This window comes from Centroberyx gerrardi, chromosome 18 (assembly GCF_048128805.1).
Source record: "Centroberyx gerrardi isolate f3 chromosome 18, fCenGer3.hap1.cur.20231027, whole genome shotgun sequence".
NCBI lineage: Eukaryota > Metazoa > Chordata > Actinopteri > Beryciformes > Berycidae > Centroberyx > Centroberyx gerrardi.
The window spans coordinates 11,124,504-11,145,011 of record NC_136014.1 but is presented as its reverse complement, the minus strand read 5'-3'; the positions used below and the strand labels follow the sequence as shown (position 1 = coordinate 11,145,011).

General features: G+C 46.3%; 1 protein-coding gene across 4 annotated transcripts in view; it reads right to left on the bottom strand.

Annotated features, from left to right (window-relative positions):
* Positions 1 to 17,101, bottom strand: part of stxbp5a (syntaxin binding protein 5a (tomosyn)) — an 85,342-nt gene extending 68,241 nt beyond the window's left edge. For all 4 annotated transcript variants that reach the window (XM_071915804.2, XM_071915806.2, XM_071915805.2 and 1 more), the window contains exons 1-2: positions 16,964 to 17,101; positions 14,313 to 14,410 (exon numbers count right to left, since the gene is read on the bottom strand). In XM_071915804.2, coding sequence (XP_071771905.1) covers positions 14,313 to 14,410; positions 16,964 to 17,101 — 236 coding nt within the window. The remainder of the gene's footprint in view (positions 1 to 14,312; positions 14,411 to 16,963) is intronic.
* Between the last annotated feature and the right edge of the window lie 3,407 nt (positions 17,102 to 20,508).

The window sequence follows — 20,508 nt, the reverse complement described above, 5'->3', positions numbered from 1 at the left end:
CAGCAATCATCGACACCCGCGTCTAATGTGAAAGCAAAAGCGTTGCCAAGCACCAGACAGGAAGAGAAATCGGGCCAATAGACCCCAATCGAGGCTTAATGGGGGCACGGTGGCGCGGCTAGCTGAGACCTCTCGCTCTGCCTGTTCATCATTCACTCCTGCTGGTGTCTGGGAGATGGCAAGGGCTCCTGGCTTATCAAACAAATTAGCTGCTTCATCACTGAAATGGAAGCGGTAATGCACAGACTGCAAGGTTATCCTTTCCTTTGCAGGGTCTATGAGCTGTCCTTGTTTTCAACAGCATGAATTGAAGTACTGAGAAGCAAGACGTGATGTTATATATAAAGAAAGAGTGCTCTATATAAAGTGGTGTGATGGAGATGGGGGGGGGGGCTGGGAGCTTCGCTGGCCCACTGCAGTGCACTGTGAGCTGGGTAAGAGGTGGTGGGCGTCTCCCGCCTCCTATGGGGTCTGACACTCCATCCTGCACATAAGAGTGGGCAAAGAACCAGCGTGCGGCGGCTCCTGTTTGGACAGCGGTCCGACTACAGTTGTGTCAGGAGCCAATCGCTACCCTGCCAATCTCTGAAAACCCCGCCCACACAACACCAGGGCTCTGAGTCACAGAGCTGACTGGCTGTGACCACTCTGGCTCCACTCCATATGCAGACACTCCTACACTTTATCTCCCTCTAATTTCCATTCCTCCTCTTCACTCTTCTAAACTTAGACGGAACTTCTTCAATCTGCCGTGATTTCGTCCCTCAACTCTTCCTGTTGCTTCTCCTCCTGCCTCCTCAGGGTGTGCGGGGATTCAGGACCGGGTTGTGTTGCACTGAATGACAAACCAAGGACACATCCGCAGCACTTTTAAGTATTTGAGTCTTTGCAGCTTTGCACCATGTTGACGCTATTCCAGAAGTCTCCGTTGTAAAAAATCACAGTGTACATCCCTCCTGCTGAGTTTGTCGGCTCCCACTCACTAGATGATGCTAAGGCAAACAGACACCATGTTCCATAGCGCCTTGCTTCTAGACAAACACAAGTGCACCCCCCCCACCCCGCCCCCCCACCCCCGTCTCTCCCACCCTCCCTCGCGCCTCCTCTGCATACATCCCCTCAAGTCCTGACTTGTCTGTCTCATCCCTTTTGCCCCTCCCCCGTTCCCACATTTGACATCACAACATAATCCACATTCTGCTTCAATCAGACGGAAAAGCACAAACAGCCCCGTGGCCAGTCACGTTACACACACACACACACACACACACACACACACAGGACATAAACACACTCGTATGTGCTTACAAAATAAAGGTGTATGTCACACACAGTCGTCCACACCGACGGGCCATGAACTGTAGGGGGGGAAGGGCTGTTTTCATGACAGCCATGTGGCAGGGCATTAAAGCCTGAGTCATCGCGTCATACCACACATGTGCGTCTTCCCTGCAGGCACTCAGCATGACGCCATAGTAAAGGGCAGCCCAGAGAAGAGCAACAGGGGGATAAATATCATCACAGCTACCAGCAGGGCCGAGGAAGGCAAACATAAAGATGTACATGCCTCTTATTTGATAGGCAAAGTCTGAGCCAAAGAATAACAATCTCAGTCACGCTAAAATTAGTCTAGGACACTTGCAAAGTCCATTTTTAAATGCCATATATTTAGGCTGACAGCAAAAAGGCTTGTTAGTCAACGAGCAGATATTGAGAGACTTTCTCTTGAGTTTCATTCTTTTGTGGTGCCACCGTCAGCAAGAAGAGACATTACAGAAACACAGCAGACCGGTGATGGGCTGTCAGTCGAGCGAGACAACATGACTGGCAGATCCTGGAGCGGGGCAGTGATCAAACCGAGTTCAGCTGTATTTACAGTAAAACCGATCGTTCAAGGATTCAGTGCAGCACGTATACTTCGTCCTCAGCGTGCACTGTAGTGAAATGTTTCTAGCTTGAAGCATTAAGAGATGCGGCAGCTTGTTCACTGACACATCAAAGATTTCTCCTAAAAGCCCCGTGTTAAAACCACCTCAAATCGCGAATCAGTGTTTCCCCTACAAGTGAAGAGGCAGGGGGTGCTATCAAAGGAGAATTTTAAATTCACATTGTCTAAATGCGGTTTCGGAAGCCGTTCCACCCCGCTGAGAAACATTTCTGCCACAAACTAAACAAATAACTGTGGCAAATATTATCTTAAGGTAAATGTCATGACCGCTTTGTTAGGCCAGCACGCAAATGTAAACAACAGGCAACATTCATTGTACAACAGCGAGTGGGTTCTGCAAGGAGAGCATTCCTAGTCTCTGCTCTTAGGTATGCACTGCAGTTAAGGCAGCAGCAGCTATAGCATATAGTACATGAGCAGCAAAACTCCATTTTATGCCTATAAGCAACATTAGCACATAGCCATATTGGCAGTCCATGCTTGTTATCTACAGCTGACATAGAGACGCTAATATTCACCAGCTGGAGTTGGTTTAGTTGAGTATGTAGAAATTAGCCTTTAGCAAAGAAGGTAAAATAGCATGAAATAGCAGTCAGACTTAAATTGTGTGATTCTACGTCTGGGAGTTAAGCTCCAACACATTTGAAGCAATAGGATGAACTATTGAAAAACATGTGTCTGTCTGCCACAACAGATGGTTCACCTGGATGCATTTTTTCCTAGACGTTAAGGCCTTGTTGAACTACACATGAAAATAGACGCACAAACAAGGACACACGCATAGGTAGGCTGTACAGCTCAAATCACATGCTGTATACAGCTCTGTCTCTGTCTGCAGGAGCCTTGACACATACGCACACAACTCACAGCACATACACTCACACACACACACAGTGACAGGCTATTCCTCAAGGTCTGGTACCTTGGGAACCTCTCTGTCTTTCCGAGCTCTGTATGTGCGTGTGTGTGTCAAGGCCCTTGCAGACAGAGACAGAGCATCCAGGTTTTAGTAAGGTCATAACCAATGATTTACACGGTCCATGGCCATCAGGTGCCCACAGCTTGTCGCCTGTTTGCCTTTCAAACACAACAGTCTCTGTCCCTTCACTCACCTGCTATATCATAAATATATAGGGAATAGGGATGTCACAATAGTATAATTTTACTCTGCCATACCAGACAACACTAGACCAATTAGCACAATATCAAGCAACAATATCACACCAAACAATACTGAAAACTATTGATCAGACTGGCAAGCAAAGTAGCTCTTCCCTAATCTGTCTTGTCATTATAATCCATCAAATTTGTACATTGGGATGCATCTTTTTAATATAAAGCTGCCAGCACAAACCACTGCCCTGTAAAGACCGTGCATCTGCTGGGGTTTTAGCTAAAGGTTAAAACACCGGCAGAAAATGCCATTTTTTTTTTTTTTAAGTGGAGCAGGATGTCCACTCACCATGAGCCTTTTCATGTAGTCAGACAGTGGGGAAGCAGAGAGGGAGACAGAGTAGGGAAGGCACAGGAGATAAAGTTCTTGGGAGGATTCAATCCGGAGCCACTCGACTATGTGGGCATGCAGAAATTGCCCAATTTATTTTACTTATCTATGTGGCATAAGCAACTATTGTCGCACCATTAAAACGATGGGTCATGTCCACATGCATCAACGACATTCACCTCCATCATTAATGCACAACAAATAAACCTTCAAACTTTATGTCCCGCCACCATGGTAAATATGGTATGCTGGATATTATGTCATATAGGCACATACTTAATACTGGAGCACCTTGCTGCATGAATTTGCATATTAAAGAGGAAAAAACTATTTTCTTGAAACTACTATGACTCCTTAATGCTTTAAGATACGGCGTTCATATTAATACTGCTCATGTGTGTGAAAACAAGTATGTTGACAGAGGAATCTTTGCTAAATTAACGCATTAATCAGCTTAATTAATAACTTCATTAGCATAACCGGTCATACTTAATCTATCATGGTGATTATGGCAGGACATAAGGCAGCTCAAGTGCCTCTTGTTTCAGTTGATTTTCTCACTTTTATGGACTTGCGTAGCTTTTGAGGAACAGCAGGCAAGCCTGGTTTAGCCTGGAGCTGGCATCACACAGCTAACACCCCCCCCACACACACCCCACCCCACCCCCCACACACACACCTGCCACAGATCCACACGCAGATAAACACTGGACGTTGTGTACTGAGCATAAATGCCAGTAGAAATACATGCAGAAAAAACACATAATCTCAGGCCACATAAACCTCCATATTTATGGGTGGGGCACTTTGGAGGAAGAGAGGGAAACAAAAACATAGGATAAGAAAATATATGAAATATTTATATAGGGAGGAAACAGAGCCCACTGAGGAAGAGTGGTAGATTACCTAGCGAGACAAAAATAATGAGCTGCTGCAGAGAATCAGCAGTGTGACCAGGAGCACAAAAAAAAATAAAAAAATCAAGAAACCAGTTATCTCCCATTAGAACGGAACAGAACAACCAGTATGTCGAAGAAAGCCTGAAATCCTGAAACAAGTGAAAAATCACATCCCTGAGAATGTGAATGAGAGCAGAGAGATAGAAAATCAGCATGTGGTCGCGTAGAAGATGAAGGGAGAGAGAGAGAATAAGGGAAGGAGGGAGCGATGCTTTGCGGTTATTTCCGCGGTGAGACCTGGAGGTCACGTGAAGGGCAGTGAGAGAAGACGACTAAAACCTTTGCGCTTCACAACATTCTGTCAGCCGGTCCCATTTACAAGCACCACAGGGACCGTGCCGACCTGACAGCACCGGTTAGATTCAACCCTGTCACACCAGCACACCTCAACACCAGTGTCAGGTCAAGCCACCGGTGTCAGCCATAGACACCGATGTTACATTCAGACGACGACAGCTAAAGATACCGACATCTTAAAAGATCATAAGCTTCTCATCCAGCCAAAGAAGTGCCACTGAGTGGGTCAGGTCACCTTGACAATATATGGAAACTAAAAATTCACTTATACTCGTCATCTTAATTCTAAACAGAGATGTATCATTTATGATGATTTCTCACACAAACCAATGTCTTTTCTCTCTCAAAAAAGAGAGTGGGTGGTCCACGCAACTTTCGTATTTTTATTCTTCACCTAGACAGTTGGAAAGCGGAGGGGGAGACAGAGAAAAGAAAGCTCCGCCGTGATTCACTCCCAGACTTGTGGGGGTTACAGACTGTACAAAGCAGACGTCACCGCTCAGCTATTTCTGAGCACATATAGGCCTTTTTTTTGCCAAATTGAAAGGCATCGCATTCTATAAACCTCAAAAATGCATTTACATTGATCTCATAAGGCTAGAGCTCTGACACTGTCGTTTAGGATTTGATACATGACAGTGACATTACACTGTGACACTAGATCTACAGCATGTATGACAAAGTGATATTTATACCGTAGGACGAGTGAGAAATACCAGTAAAGGACATAATCTGCTGGTGGCAACAGTCTGCACTTACTGTAGCAATCTGCCCGACATTCACCTATTTTCTAGAGAAAAGGGTACTTGGATGACGTGTTTTAGAAAGTTCCCAGTTTTAAAGGTTGTAAAGAAGTTGTCTTTTTACTTTAATGTGCTTTGACAAGAACGAGCACGATGACGAATGCGTCGGACTTACAAAATGAACCACAATTTGAAATCAATAAGAGGCATAGCATTACCGCGTGCCAAAGGACACGTACCAGCGCAGATCACCGTGCACAATGACAATAAACAAATCCAATAGAACACATGGGCTCATTTACTTTGGAAACTTGATGCGGAGGGACCTCTGTGGCGTGGGGGCTAGACAGTGGTCAAACCCCTCGGTCATGAGAGCCCTGTTGCAGTACAGAAGCCTATTGACCAGAGACTAATATGAGTGCAAATCAATAGGTACATGGTCCAGGCTGGGAAATGCTGAGAAAGCAGTTGTTGGAAGCAAATCCTGTCATAAATCACAATGGGATGACGGCCCAGCGTGTCCCTGGGTGTCACTGTCTGCTAGGTGGGAGCGCAGCAAACCAGTTCCAAAGCATACCGCATACAGGATGGCTTACACTGATGGTATTAGGAAAATTATAGGCTATAATCATCATTTACTGTAGACTCATCATCATCATCATCATCAGTGCCACCCCTTCTACCATTCTTTAAAGTCTCCATGAAATGAACTCCCGTTTAGGCTTTTGAATGATCCCTCACTGCATTATGTCCCACCCCAACATGTGTATACTGTAGGTATAGAGTCGGTCGAGCTCAACACCGGCCAAAACTATCACCGTCCAAACACAAGGTCCAGTAGTTCTATTCCTATCTTGACCATGACTCAGTAGCCAATGAGTCCACTGCCCCACCCTACCTTCTCCGAGTCAGAAGTCTGTTTCTGCACCCTGCATGTACCCTGGAGGCACACATTCACTTGTAAGGGATGGATGTTAAGATATGTGTCTGCCAAGCAGGCCTCACTGAGGGCAGGGGACTTGTCTGTTGGAGGCATGGGACCAGATGAGCTAGATCAGTGGGCTGAGACTGCTGGTTGGCTGGCTGGACAGACCAACAGAATATATTAAAATATCCGTAGCTAGACCCAAGTGTTTCACCTTGTGTGTGTGCGTGTGTGTGTGTGTGGGCACATGTGTGTAAGTAGCTGTCTGACCATGTGTTCAGACTGCAAGCGACAAGACCAATGACTCACCAGAAGTCCATTCTTCTGGAAACCCGGACCATGTGTGGATGGTCAACAAGTTTGTCAGCCAAGAAAAGTTAGCCACAGCTGAACTTTTTGTGGTTATCGGCCGTCAACAGCCAATCCGATTTGTGTGCTTCCTTGTTTCCCTACCGATATGATTTTGTTCTATGAACAATAGTTCCGCCTGGCAAGTGCAAAATGGGCGAGAAGTTGATTCCAGCCATTCAAAGCTTCCAAGTTCTGGACATCCTTTATTTGAAAGTCTGAAAAACAACACTTGGAGAACAGTTGCATCCATCGTTGGGGTCGATGGTAAGCTTGAAAGTAATTTCATTTCTTTTTTTCTGTTTATTTCCGATTAATGCTACCTAATTAGCACTTGCCAGCTAGCGATGTTAACTCGCTAAAACAACGTAATGTTATGACAGGCAATACCAGAGCAGAAAGAAATACATGATTTGCCTGTTGAAAAGTTTGTAGCTGCACCAGACCACGACATTGATGCAATCGGAGCCTCTCCCATCGCCCACAATCCGTCAGAAGAGAGCGAACCATCAACCAAGTCGCTCGCAGTGTGTACGTCCTGTGAGTGTGTGTGCATACAAATCTGTACCCATCTACTCCACTCTCTCTCTCCAGCCCGCATGACACTGTGTATTTACGATGAGCCAGTCAAGCGTTGCCTGCCGTCTGTTGGGAATAATTAGTGCGCAGGTAGGTGACCTCCCAGGCATCAGGTAGAGCTGCACGGAGCCTCAGTACTGCACACTCACTGCTCTGTATCACACGTGCAATGCACACACACATACAGTATACACGTGTGCACACACACACGCGTGCGCTACTACACACAGCTTGCTCTCTATTCCATGTGTAAAGTTCAGCCGAATAATGAGCAGTGAAAATCTGGGGAGAGCGCAGTATTTTTTGAACATAACTTTAATAAATGTTCAATGAAACAAAGCCCTGATACTCGGAACTTGCTAAAAATTTCAATATTCAAAGCCCCACAGTCGGACTCAGTTCAAGACAACATTTCTATTCTATTCCTTCTCAACCTCGGCCCTCTCTGTTAGCCTTTCTTCGGGTCATTGGGATTTCTTGTCCTCCGATAACATTGCTTTCTAGTGAACAGAAATATCGTGTGGCCTCCTGAATTGTGATGACTCACTAGAGGGAGACGGACCGTGTACGTGTGTCGGTGTGTGTGCGTGCGTGTGTGTGTGTGTGCGTGCGTGCACGAGTGTGTGTTTGTGCACGTGCATGCTTGTGTGCAGCTTTTCTTTCAGATTGAAGGAAACATTGACTCTCTCATCTAAACTTTTCCATTAGTGAACTGGTGAATCATACATGCCCCTCAGAGTCATATGTCTCACACGGACATGTGCAGACACACACACACACACACACACACACACACACACACACACACGACTATCATTTCTGGCAAGACGGGAGCCGGCAGAGATAAGGGACAGGGAGCAAGAGGAGTAAAAGCTGGAGGTAAATGTACAGTAAATTATTGAAGAGGAGCTACATGGTAGACCAATTTTAATCATCCTAAACGCAGATCCCATTTGGCGCTTGTCAAGGCTAAGGGACTTAAGCAGGACACACTGTCAGGATATTGGACGGAGAGAGGCAGCAGCTATATTGTTGTAGTGCTCACGCAACAAAATTCGATTTCCACTGCTAAGAACAGAGGGAAGAGAGGATTTTGAGTGCTTTTGGAGAGCATAAAAGATGAAACCCGGTACAAAAGGGGTCTTTGATTAAGAGTACTCCGCTGCGTCGCACAGGTACACACACACACACACAAACACACACCGGCACGCCCACAACCATTGTTCTGGTGGCGGAGTAAAAGTTGATGTGCACCGGGTTGACATGAAAGCCAGATCTCGGCAGCTCTCCGGTGACCTCACCACAGACCCTGCTTCTGGCCTCTTAAAAAATGCCATCTGGCAGACACAAGCTGACTCCTTCAACCCCACCAGCAGCCCCCACCACCCCCCAACCCCCCTCATCCCCCCACTCACAAACACACACACGCCAACACATATACATAAACGCACCACCGAACTCTCAATAGATGCAACGCAACAGGGTGATTTTTTTTCATTTCAACCCATCCCCTCCTCCTCTTCCCCAATCCTTGTCCCACTTGTGCGAGGAGTGAAATTAGGTCAACTGGGATGAGATACTAATCCCTCTTGATTTTGTGTGATACCCCTTCCCTTCCAGAGCCTTCATCCCCCATACGCTATTGCTAGCCAACCCGCTAACCATCGACACAGCAATGCATTTTCCTAGACGTATAGAGGTGCATATCACAACAGGAGCACATAACATAACATTGCTGGTTGCTTATGGGAAGCGGAGAGAGACGCACATGTTTCTCACACATGTGCATGCACTTAGATGTCATCCACTCGCACATACACACACAGTGGCAGCAGCAGCAGCCGAACTCCTTTGATGAGACTGTTGCTGTCTCATTCAGCCTCGTCTTTGCTGAGCCGAGCTCCGGCGCATTACGTAACTAAATGCACACACAAACACACACGGCAAACACACATCCGCAGGCCTGCTCTGTACTATGGAGCGCTATCTAAAATGGCTAGCCTGCGACTGGCAGCACCAATAAAGGGAGGGTATAAAGAGGGAAGGGGATAAAGATACTAAAAAAACAGACAAATAGATGAATAAACAAATGATCTGTGACCTGAAATGCAGCTCCCCCACTCTTTAAGCAATGCAGTGGAAAGAGGGCTCAGCAGCGATCTCTTTTTTACCATCTACAGTCCCTGTTTCTCCGTGTGGAACTAGGCCTATTACCGCCGCAGACATAACACCGAGAGAGAAAAGGCAGCCGGAGAGAGTCCTTCTAATAACGCTCATTACAATCACAATCAATTATCATCATCATGGGCATATATCATAAATTATACACAATCAGTGTGCCGTTAGATGCACCAATGATAAATTACTGCGCGATACAAGAGTTTACATCACAAGCAAATGTTTCCTTATGGGCTGTCATTGTAATGGGCTCTGCTAACTTACAGCCCTGTTCATCAGAAGGCCTCGGGAGTGGAGGATGTCTGGGAGAACGGAATGTTTGGAACTTTGACATACATTGACATTCCGATCAGAAGCTTGCTGAAAATAACAAACACGCATGCACAAAATCCAAGAATTTCTCGTGCATTCAAATCTATATTTTAACACTCCCACATTTTTGCCCATTCAGTAGAGATAGCTAAAAGCTAGAAGGGCAGTGCAGTTGGTAATTGAATGATAAGAAAGATGAATGATGGGCGCATGTGGTATGACCAAAATTTGCACAGGGATTCTTCTGGTCACAGCAGCTACTGCACAGCCTGTGACAAAGCCTGTGTGCATGTGTGTGTATAAATATGTCAAGTATGAATCACTACAAACATGTATGTACCAGTGTATGCCTGTGTGTACAAACGTATATGCTTGTATGTGAGAATGTGTACACAAGTGCTTATACAGTGTTTGCGTATTTGTATGCAAGTCATCTACCAAGGTACGTGTTTGTTTGTATGCACGTGTGCACATGTGTGTGTGTGTGTTACCTCTGCCAGCTCCTGTCTTTCCAGAAATAATAACCGTGGGTGTGTGTGTGTGTGTGTGTATGCGCTTGTGTGTGTTTGTGCTTGGGCATGCACGTCCACTCCCATTTGTATGTGTGAGTCCTCTGACCCCCTGCGCCTGCCGATGAGATAATCTGGCAGAGCATGGAGTGACAATTTGATCCATTGATCTGTGTCTCGCCGGCTCACAGGGAGTCTCTGAGTTATAGTGCTGCCATCTCCCCCGGCCAACGCCAGTAAAGAGCCGTCTCTCCGGAGAGTTGAGCTGCCAGACACACAGCCACAGACCACCCAGCAACCACACACACACACACACACACACAAAAGTGAAAGCAGCGCCGCAAATTTAGTCCTGTCTGGTCAAGGAAAAAGGGGACATACAAGGAAGGAAGGAAGGAAGGAAGGTTCTTTCTACTTTTTGCAGTCCTGCCTCTTATCACAAACACATTTAGTCAAATTTAGTGCTGTTTGGTCAAGGACTAGGGGACATACAAGGAAGGAAGGAAGGAAGGAGCTTATTTTTCCAGTTCTTTCTATTTTTTGCAGTCCTGCCTCTTATCACAAACACACTTAGTCAAATTTAGAACTGTCTGTTTGAGGAATAGGGGACATGCAATGAAGGGAGGAGGAGAGGAAAGGAAAGGAAGGAAGGAAGCAAGGAATGAAGGAAGGAAGGAAGGTCTTTGACTTCTTGCAGTCCTGCCTCTTATCACAAATACATAGTCTCAACCTTCTCAAAACCAAAGAGCTTTTTTTTTTTTATTCAGCATTTTATAACATAGCAATTCTGCTTATTTGTGAAATTACATTGCTAATCCAATGGATAGCTAATATGCGTGAACTGCTTGCACAGCGAAACCTCTTTCAAATGCTCACGACTTCTTTTGAGAAAACCATTTTTTGCTGCTGAGATATCGTGCAGAAAACAATTGAGAGCATGTGTGTGTGCAGTTAGGCATATCTGTCTCAGCGCATTACCACACACAGATCAATAAGGATTCTATTCTTGGCCATTAGATGTTGAAGCAAGGGATGGCCTGTCTCTCTCTCTCCCTCTCTCCCATCTATTCCCTTTCTCTTGTCTCCCTTCTCTATCGGCCTTCTCCTCTCTACCCACTCTCTCGCTCCTCTAGTATTTCTCTTTCTCTATCCCACTTCCCCTCTTTCCCTCCTCCAGAAAAGCCAAAAGGGATGCTGTCATCTTCCCAACTGACCGGTAGAGGCAGAGGCAGAGGGAGAGGGAGAGGGAGAGGGAGAGGGAGAGGGAGAGGGAGAGGGAGAGGGAGTGGGAAAGGCAGAGGCAGAGAGAGAGGGAGAGGCAGAGGGAGAGAGAGGGAGAGGGAGAGGCAGAGGCAGAGGGAGAGAGAGAGGGAGAGGCAGAGGGAGAGAGAGAGGGAGAGGGAGAGGGAGAGGCAGAGGGAGAGAGAGAGGCAGAGGCAGAGGGAGAGAGAGAGGCAGAGGCAGAGGCAGAGGGAGAGGGAGAGGGAGAGAGAAAGGGAGAGGCAGAGGGAGAGAGAGAGGGAGAGGGAGAGGGAGAGGCAGAGGGAGAGAGAGAGGCAGAGGCAGAGGGAGAGAGAGAGGCAGAGGCAGAGGCAGAGGGAGAGGGAGAGGGAGAGAGAAAGGGAGAGGCAGAGGGAGAGAGAGGCAGAGGGAGAGGCAGAGGGAGAGGCAGAGGCAGAGGCAGGCATCAAACACAGGACAGTTTTGGGGGGGATCACAGAAGTGATTGGCTTTATGGCTGGAGGGATCAGCCGTCTGCTCAGAAGATACACACATGCACGCACACATGTACACACACACTTATATATATATATATATATATATACACACACACATACACACACCTCCTGTTCCTGCTGTAATTCTCAGCGCTCTGCCACGCTGCCAGGCTGAGGCCCTTGATCTGCCACTTCCTGTAATCCTCCATGGGAGAAGGGTGCAGCCAAATGTTTGGGCAGGCCAGGCAAGCAAACAAACACACATACAAGCAGACGCTGATAGCTGTAAATAGCCACTAACTGCACAAACAGTACCTCCGGGACGTAGAGGAATATAGGTGCAAGGGGCCCGGGGTACCTGTCTTTCATAAAGATGAGGTAGGATACGACAAAAAATGTTACAGCATATGAACTGGGAACTTGTTCATAGAAACAGCGTAGATGAGTCAGGAGCCAATCACGGCACAGTTGCTATACTGTGCCATACTTTCCATACTCTAAACAATTGCCTGTTTTGTTATATTAGAGTGTTTAGTTAATACTAGCTAGTTGTCAGTACCCATTCTTCAACAGGATTGTGCACTGTTGGTGCCACGGCTCAAAGCTACAACACTTCAAAAACCAGGTGGGATCCTAACCAACCTGCCAATACTACAACTATAATACATCATGTACTAACAGCCAGAAGCTGCAGCACAGCAACACAAAAATACGAATGATGAATACGCCATTATGCCCCCCTCATCTGTATCACGCTGGTATCATTGTCATCAGATAAGAAGACAAGGCGGACTAAACGGCAAATGATGGGGGGAAAGAGAACCAGCACCAACACCAACGAATAGATGGATGATTCCTGATTCACCTTCTCCTTGCTCTAATAAGGCTGTATCTGATCCACATCACTCAAACAGAACAGAGGATGTTCTGTTCATTCAGGTTCAAAGTGACCAGTCTCAGCCGGTAGGAACAGTCTGACAAGATAATTCCACCTGAATCTAAAACAGTCTGAGGGAGAATGTGCACTGATGCACCTGTTATGAGCCCCAGCTTCTTCTCATGTTGAGTTTACCCAGTCTGGAGCTCACAAGTCAAGTACCAACCAGCGAGACAGAAACCTCATCGAGTTTATCCTGAATTAACCCGGACATAGTATTTCTACCATAGTAGAGATTTCAAGACCTTCTCTGTTACATACTTTTTCCATAATTTGTTCTGCATCAGATGCAGATGGTGATGCAGAAATGTAGATGTGCTACAGGTAACTTAAAGAGAAACTTCGGGAACATTCGAACATGCCAAGAGACAATCAAGTGGTTGAGTCTGCCATCTCTGGAAGCATGTATGTCCCCTTCTTTAAAAATATTTGGTGGACATGGGCGCTATGGATTCCATGCTCATCCTCCTCTGCCTGCGAGTGGCTCTGTTTTTAGCCTCACCTTTTCATGCAGGTGAACCCGAGGATGAGTCACAGCCATAGTTGACAGCAGGTGGGAAGGAGGGACAGCCGAGCGGACAGCTCTTCATCACACCATAATGAGCTGGCAAAGGTTGTAGGACAGGCAGGGGAACACATGGAGGACCTGTAAAAGCAGCCTGACACAGGCAAGCTAGCGGGCGTTCTCTGAAGCTATACGACTCCCCGCAGTGCCATTTCACCGCAAGCTGTTGTCCCTGTTTGTGTCAACAGCCTGCTATTGCAAGGAAGTCGATGCGAGCTACCTTAACCACTTCTCCAACTACATGAAATTGCAGAGCATACTGGAGGATGTGGTTGAACGTGGACTTTTCACTGACTGTTCTTTACAATGAGGTCCTGGAAACCCCACAGAGAGGAAACATAAGCAACAGTGTGGTGGATTTCAGGAAAAAACATGGGATTCAAAAGACGCCGAGTTAAACTTGGTCTGTCATGCTTGATATGACTTAAGCTTCATCTTATCATGTTGTAACACTTGGCCCATGACACTTGGACATGAAGGTAAAGACATAATGACATGAAATCGAATTCTTCTAGATGTCTATCTGCTTATTTGAAGCTCGCAAACGCATACAAACAGAGCTCAAAGGCAATGGAAACCTTTGTATGCTACCTACAAGACTTTAACACAACCTGAAAACACACTGAAACCCCACAGACGTACATCAGCATCTGACCATACCAGTCCACTTACCTGCTGCGGAGGCGAGTCTAGCCCTATGCAGGCTCTCCCTCTCAGGGATGCAGGGGCCCAAAGGAGCCTTCATGGGCCACAGTAACACATAGCAGCTCAATGGCAACTGAAAGGATACAATCTGAGAGCCCCACTCTGGGTCCCGACGGCCAGGATCTTCTGCACCGGGTCGAAAGCCATGGACGACGGCTGATAGGGGAAGCCATGACGGACAGTCTGGGCCAGCCAATGGGAGGACAGAGAGACGAAGAAAGAGAACGTGTTAGAGAGGATATCAATTTGCATTTCACAACAGGGGTGTTGTTTTGCCAAAGGAATTCACAGATGGATGTGGAAAGCATTATGAAACAGAGATGTAGACCCTGAAATTGCAGATACAAGAGAAAATGACAGAGAAGAACAAATGCTCTTTCTGGGCTTGGCTACTCTGTTCTTCATGATGGAATGATATTTGGCTTGGCTATTTAGAGTCCCTTTATAATCGTGGGTCTATTTTCAGAATTCCTCACTCTCTTTCCTCTCTCCTTATCTTTCTCTTCTCGCTGCCTCCCACATAAAGTCGTGATTACATTTGAGCCCTGGAAATAAAATACACCAATAAAGAGCATTGCTTTGGGGTGTTACAGGTCACAATATATATGTGACTGTAGCTTTATGGCATCAGTCAGCTGGTGGTGGGCTGTTGGATTTGTTTGCTTAGAGGCAGAGCACAGGGCTAAAGCACATTACATAAGAAGCGGCTCAGTGTGGCAGAGACACCTGCCTTTTTCATGAGGAAACATTACAATTACAATTTGTTTTTGTCCAGAATGCAATGGGTGTGCAGGAGGGGGGGTTGGTGTCTTGCTCAAGGACACTTCAACAGGACACGTGGCTGTTGATGAACACTTTGACTGGGAATTTAACCTGCAACCTGACCGTTAAAGCACAGTGTTTCTAGCCGCTAGATCGCCCTTCCCCGCCAACACAAGTGCAGCGGGTTGACTACAACAACCCGTCATCCATATGGTTTCTTCTGCCACGTGTCCATAGGTCCGCAGCCCAATTACGCACCGCGGAGCCGGCCCGCCCTTGCATTTTCACTAGAGAAATACACATCTAACTACTTTCGAGAAAATAACACAGTTAAAAAACGGAATTATAGCCAACCTTCCCCTGGTGTTAGACTACTGCACTTGAGCCCGTCTCGACTCTCGGCTTTACTCTGGACAGACAGGAGAACAATCTCATGACATGATGTGTTGGAACAGAGGCGCACCGAGACTCTGCCGCAACATGAAGCGCATCAATCAACAGCTCAACAAAAATATCCCAAGGCATCACCCGGCCCGAGACCAGACTTTCAGTACCACATCCCGTAGGAAGAAGAACTATATATATTTCATCAGGATACTATATAGTCTACAAATATAAAATATCAGCTAAATGTGAAGTCCCTAGGATTATTATAGTGATACCAGAAATGAAAAATAGGTTTAAGTCCAATAAGGTCACTATAAAGTCATTATTGAATACACAATAGAAAAATAATAGGAATATAATTTGTTGTAATCCCAAACAAAAAAAAACATGTTAGATTTGTCCTATGTAACTGATCTACAATTAAACTTATTATCTGTCAAATAAGCCTCACAACAATCCCCAAACAAGTCAGTAACAATCTTCCCCAAATCACGCTGCTAGAAGGCGGAGAGGAGGAATGGAAATCAATAGCGAGCACACAGCGGTGTCTATAAAAAGGCCAAGCCAAACCATTAGGGCACACATGGGGATATCCTGCTTTTACACTGTGGTGGACTAAGCGGTCGCATGCACGGCATGTAAATTGCATGAGTTTTTATTAACCCCATCCATTTTTGGTTGGCCGTAACCAGTTAGCGCAGAGGAGGAGGAGGGCAGGCCGCTGCATTTCATTTTTAAAACGGGCCCCCAGTCTTATGAGGCGCAGCCCCCCCGGCGATGGATCAATGATCTGGGGGGTGTGTGTGTGTGAGAGAGAGAGAGAGAGAGAGAGAGAGAGAGAGAGAGAGAGAGAGAGAGAGAGAGAAGAAAGGATGGAGGGACAAAAATGGGGAGGGAAAGACAAAAAGACAAGGCGGATACACACACACACACACACACACACACACACACACATCACACACCACACACACAATCAACCAGCAGCGATTGACTTGTTAATCCAAACCCAGCAGATTATGCAAGCAGGGATCTGTTTGGCCCAACCCCTCGGTATGACAGTTCATGCCAAGCGCACATGAACGATGGTCGCAGCAGACTATTTCCACTGAGGGAAATACCGTGTATAATCACATCCGAAACCACTACACGGTTTGAACGGGCGCCGAGCAAAATTATAAGACGAAAATATACAATCAAATAGGAAATGACTGATGTTTATTGTCCTTTCGCCGGAGCGCACTCGCCATATGCGCATTATAGGTTATACTGGCGACCAAGCCTTGCACAGGCACAGAGCGCTTTATGGTTATTCTCTTCCTGAGAGGCATGCTTACCAAATGGAAGGAAAACCTCCAACCAGCTGGCGGCCGTAGCGTTATAGTGGAGTATGAGGCTGCAGAAGAATATGCAGCTATTAGGCTTTGCCGATAAACTAATTTACTGTTGGCAGCGCACTTGCACCTGCTGTGTCTTGCCATGGGATAAGTAGTGCGGTGCTAATTGCGAATAACAATAAAAAGGTCTACACGTAAGGAGCCAAACGTGTTGAATATAGCTGTATAATAAAATGCTATCTGTTTCGCCCACCTTGCAGAGCTGAAAATGCTCGGACTGAAGGGTCTCCTGGATCAGATGGTTCTCCTGTGGCCCCACTTGGACGGACGGGGTGGAGGAGGAGACCTCTTTCAAGCCGTCCAGCACCTTCCTGATGTTGAACTTCTTCATTTTCAAGACTGCGGATCACAAAATTGAGATCACCCGCAAAAGATAAAGGGGGAAGCCACTCTCTCTCTCTCTCTCACGCTCGCTCTCTCTCTTCTGATTTCCTCTGTAAATCTCACATTTTAGTGCTTGTTTTTTAGCGCAGTCTCCATGCTGGAAGGCTCTGCCGCGCACCGCTCGGGTCGGGCTCCTTGACGCGTGATTTTAGAGACGATCGCTTTTTTTTTTTTTTTTTTAATTATCTTGCTGGATGGCTGTGGTGCGTCGGTGTGATTTTCTCTCGGAGTCCGCGCTGTGTCCCACTGCGTCTCGGTGGCTCCGCTCTTCCTCTCGGCTTCCCTCCCCTCCCCTCTTCGCTCTGTGCGCCGCTCAGCCAAGGCGGAAACGCAGCGCAGCGGCGGTGGAGCTGCTGCTCTTGCGCATGTCTGACAGAGCAGAGGCTTCAACACAAAGATCCCGCCACCTCTCTCTCTCTCTCTCTCTCTCTCTCTCTCTCTCTCTCTCTCTCTCTCTCTCTCTCTCTCTCTCTCTCTCTCTCTCTCTCTCTCTCTCTCTCTCTCTCTCTCTCTCTCTCCTCCTTTCATCCACCCCCAGCAACAGAAGCCACACACAAGTCTCTCTCCCCCCCTCCCTCTCTCTCTCTCTCTCTCTCTCTCTCTCTCACACACACACACAGAGTCGGTTTTGCTCCACTGCACCTGGTGATGTTGGGATGCAGCAGTAGTGAGTGTGTGTGTGGGCACAGAGGCAGACAGGCGGACAGACAGACGGGGTGTGTCTGCCAGCCTGGTGACCTTGCTCCCCCTGACAAGACCTTGTTTCACACAACACATCAATATTCTAAGGCCACACCTCAACAGAGTTCATCCAACACTGAGAACCATAATGACTTTATCTGAAACCCCCGTTGGCTGACGGCCTACAGTGCGCTTTAGACAATTTGTATTGTAGATGTTGCCTCGGTATACTGCATATATTTTAGCTCTATTAAATTTAAAGTTTTCTTCAAATTACAGAAGCTGATCCTTTTTATTTTGCAGAAGCACATTGAAAGTACTATCAGCACGATGTGGTTGATTCTGATATTAATGGTTTACAGTCATGGCCTTCTGAACAGGGTCTTACAGAGGGTGCAGGCTGGTCCATGGTGCAGGGGAGTAAATGGTACCTCGCCATGCTTAAAATGACTACAGAGATTAACACTATCAGTCAGTTATAGGCAGAGGCCCTAAAATGCTCCCAGCACTTAGGGCCCATCGGGACACAGCTCTGCCAGTTCTTCTGAAGGTCTTTTCTACAGCCGTCAACCAGGAGCAGCTGCTACAGAGATCCACCGCTGAGACAACTTTATCAGTGCTTATGTTTCCCCTGCGGGCCCAAGTAACTTAAGTTCAGAACCTCCGCACAGCTGTGTGTACGTACGTAAGGTCACAGATGAAAGTACCAGCCTTGACGAGCTCAGCTGAGGCCGCCCATGCCTGACTGACACCGACGAGGCCACCTGTATCGGGCTGTTTGCTAACACGCTCATCCTCGACAGGTGTCCGCCGGCAGCAGAGCGGGGACAGAGGTGCAGCGGCGGAAGTAATATCTGTGTTTGCGCTCTTGCTAACCCGCACCTGATGCCCGACTCTTTCCTAAACTGGAGAAAGTCCAAAAAAGGCGATTTCAGCGCGCACCTCAACTCCATATTGTAATCAAGTGCAATATGACCCTCGGTGATCAATGCTGATTATATGAGCTTGTCAGTATGTCTTTCCACGCAAGCTGTCCTTTGTTGATGCACGGCTGATGTAAAGGATGCGTCAAGGAAATGAAGATGCTATTGAATACAAGGGCACAAAAAGATATGAAGAGGACCAGGGAGCAAATTATTAATTCAGTAATTGTATCAGGGTGGCGCAAGAACAATTGTTGCAATGCTGATTTGCATAATGAACTGAAATTGACCATACGCACCTTCCAACCCCAACTAATGATATCGCCTGATCCAGAATACATTACGCAGCCAAACAAAAAGCTCCTTATTAGTCAATGCTTGCATGTGTGTGTGTGTGAGTGAGTGAGTGATGTGGGAGGGCAGGGCTCTTGGCGACTCTGACATCAGTGATTTAATTTAGCACCATTGTGCTGCGGCCAGGCCATTCATCTGGCTGCATTGTGTGTGTGTGTGTGTGTGTGTGTGTGTGTGTGTGTGTGTGTGTGTGTGTGTGTGTTGTATGTAGAGTCTGACTGCTGTGTTTGTGCTCTTTGATAAGGCTTTCCATTGAGGCAGTGCTGTATTGTTTTCTTTTTCTTTTTTTTGAGAGGGCCAAAGTGCAAAGAGAGTGAGGTAGAAAGACAAAGAGGGAGAAGGGGGAGGACAAGCAGAGGTGTAAATCCCATGTATAGTCAAGGTGATAAGGTTATATTTAAACATTTTATTGAATGTTTGGTCTTCATACTGTATGTTCAGTACAACCCCTGTGATTTGCTATACTGTACACCTGGCATCAGCTATATTATGAATATGATGTTAAATTCTCCCATATCCTTGGATGAGAAAAATGGTAGAAACAACACCAGGGTAGGCAACTGTAATGAAGCTCTTAGTGCAAGTGGAACCAAAAACATAAAGTAGCCTTTGTTATATTGTGTTTCAACCAATGAGCATGACTGTGAAGTATTGAAATTATAGCCTGCTGGTCACCTGTAGTGCTCTTACTGTCAGTATACTCATTTCTATGCTGTGTCCGTAAATAGTTGAATAGTTGAATCAGTATTTTGTTATATCAATCGACGCTAGAGGGTAGCAAAAATTACATTTATTTATATGAAAATGTCACGGATTATTACTTTAATGTCAAATGTAATGTATTTTACAGTTGAATGTATTTGTAGTTATATGTTGTTAATGTAAGGTGAACTGTATATACTGTTACTGTCATTTGTTTCTCGCAGTTTGCACCATAATCGATCAGCATGGTAGGCTTCATCTCACAGGGTGTATGCATTCACAGTCGCTCACATGCACTAACATGTGAATGACACATGAGTATATGTGACATCAGAAGGTTTTGGTAATGATAATTCAACACTTTCTCATAAATAAAAGGCATTTACGACTCCACAGGACAATTGTGTGAACCAATCACATCGGTGCAGAACACCCTGTCCCTGGAGCACCTCCATTATCTATACATTATCATTCAACACGGCAAACCTGGGAAATATGCAAATTGAGCATGCACAGGCCTATTAGGTCTCATGCACATGAGTGGAGAGCTAATCCACTGTTAATCCAAGGCCAGGGGTGAGGGTGAATGGGCCAGGAGCCTCTACAACATGACGATGTATGAAGGATTGTATCAAGTAGCTAGTGCATTACAGTTGTGCTCACTGGCTTTGCTCTAATGACTTGATCTTCCTGG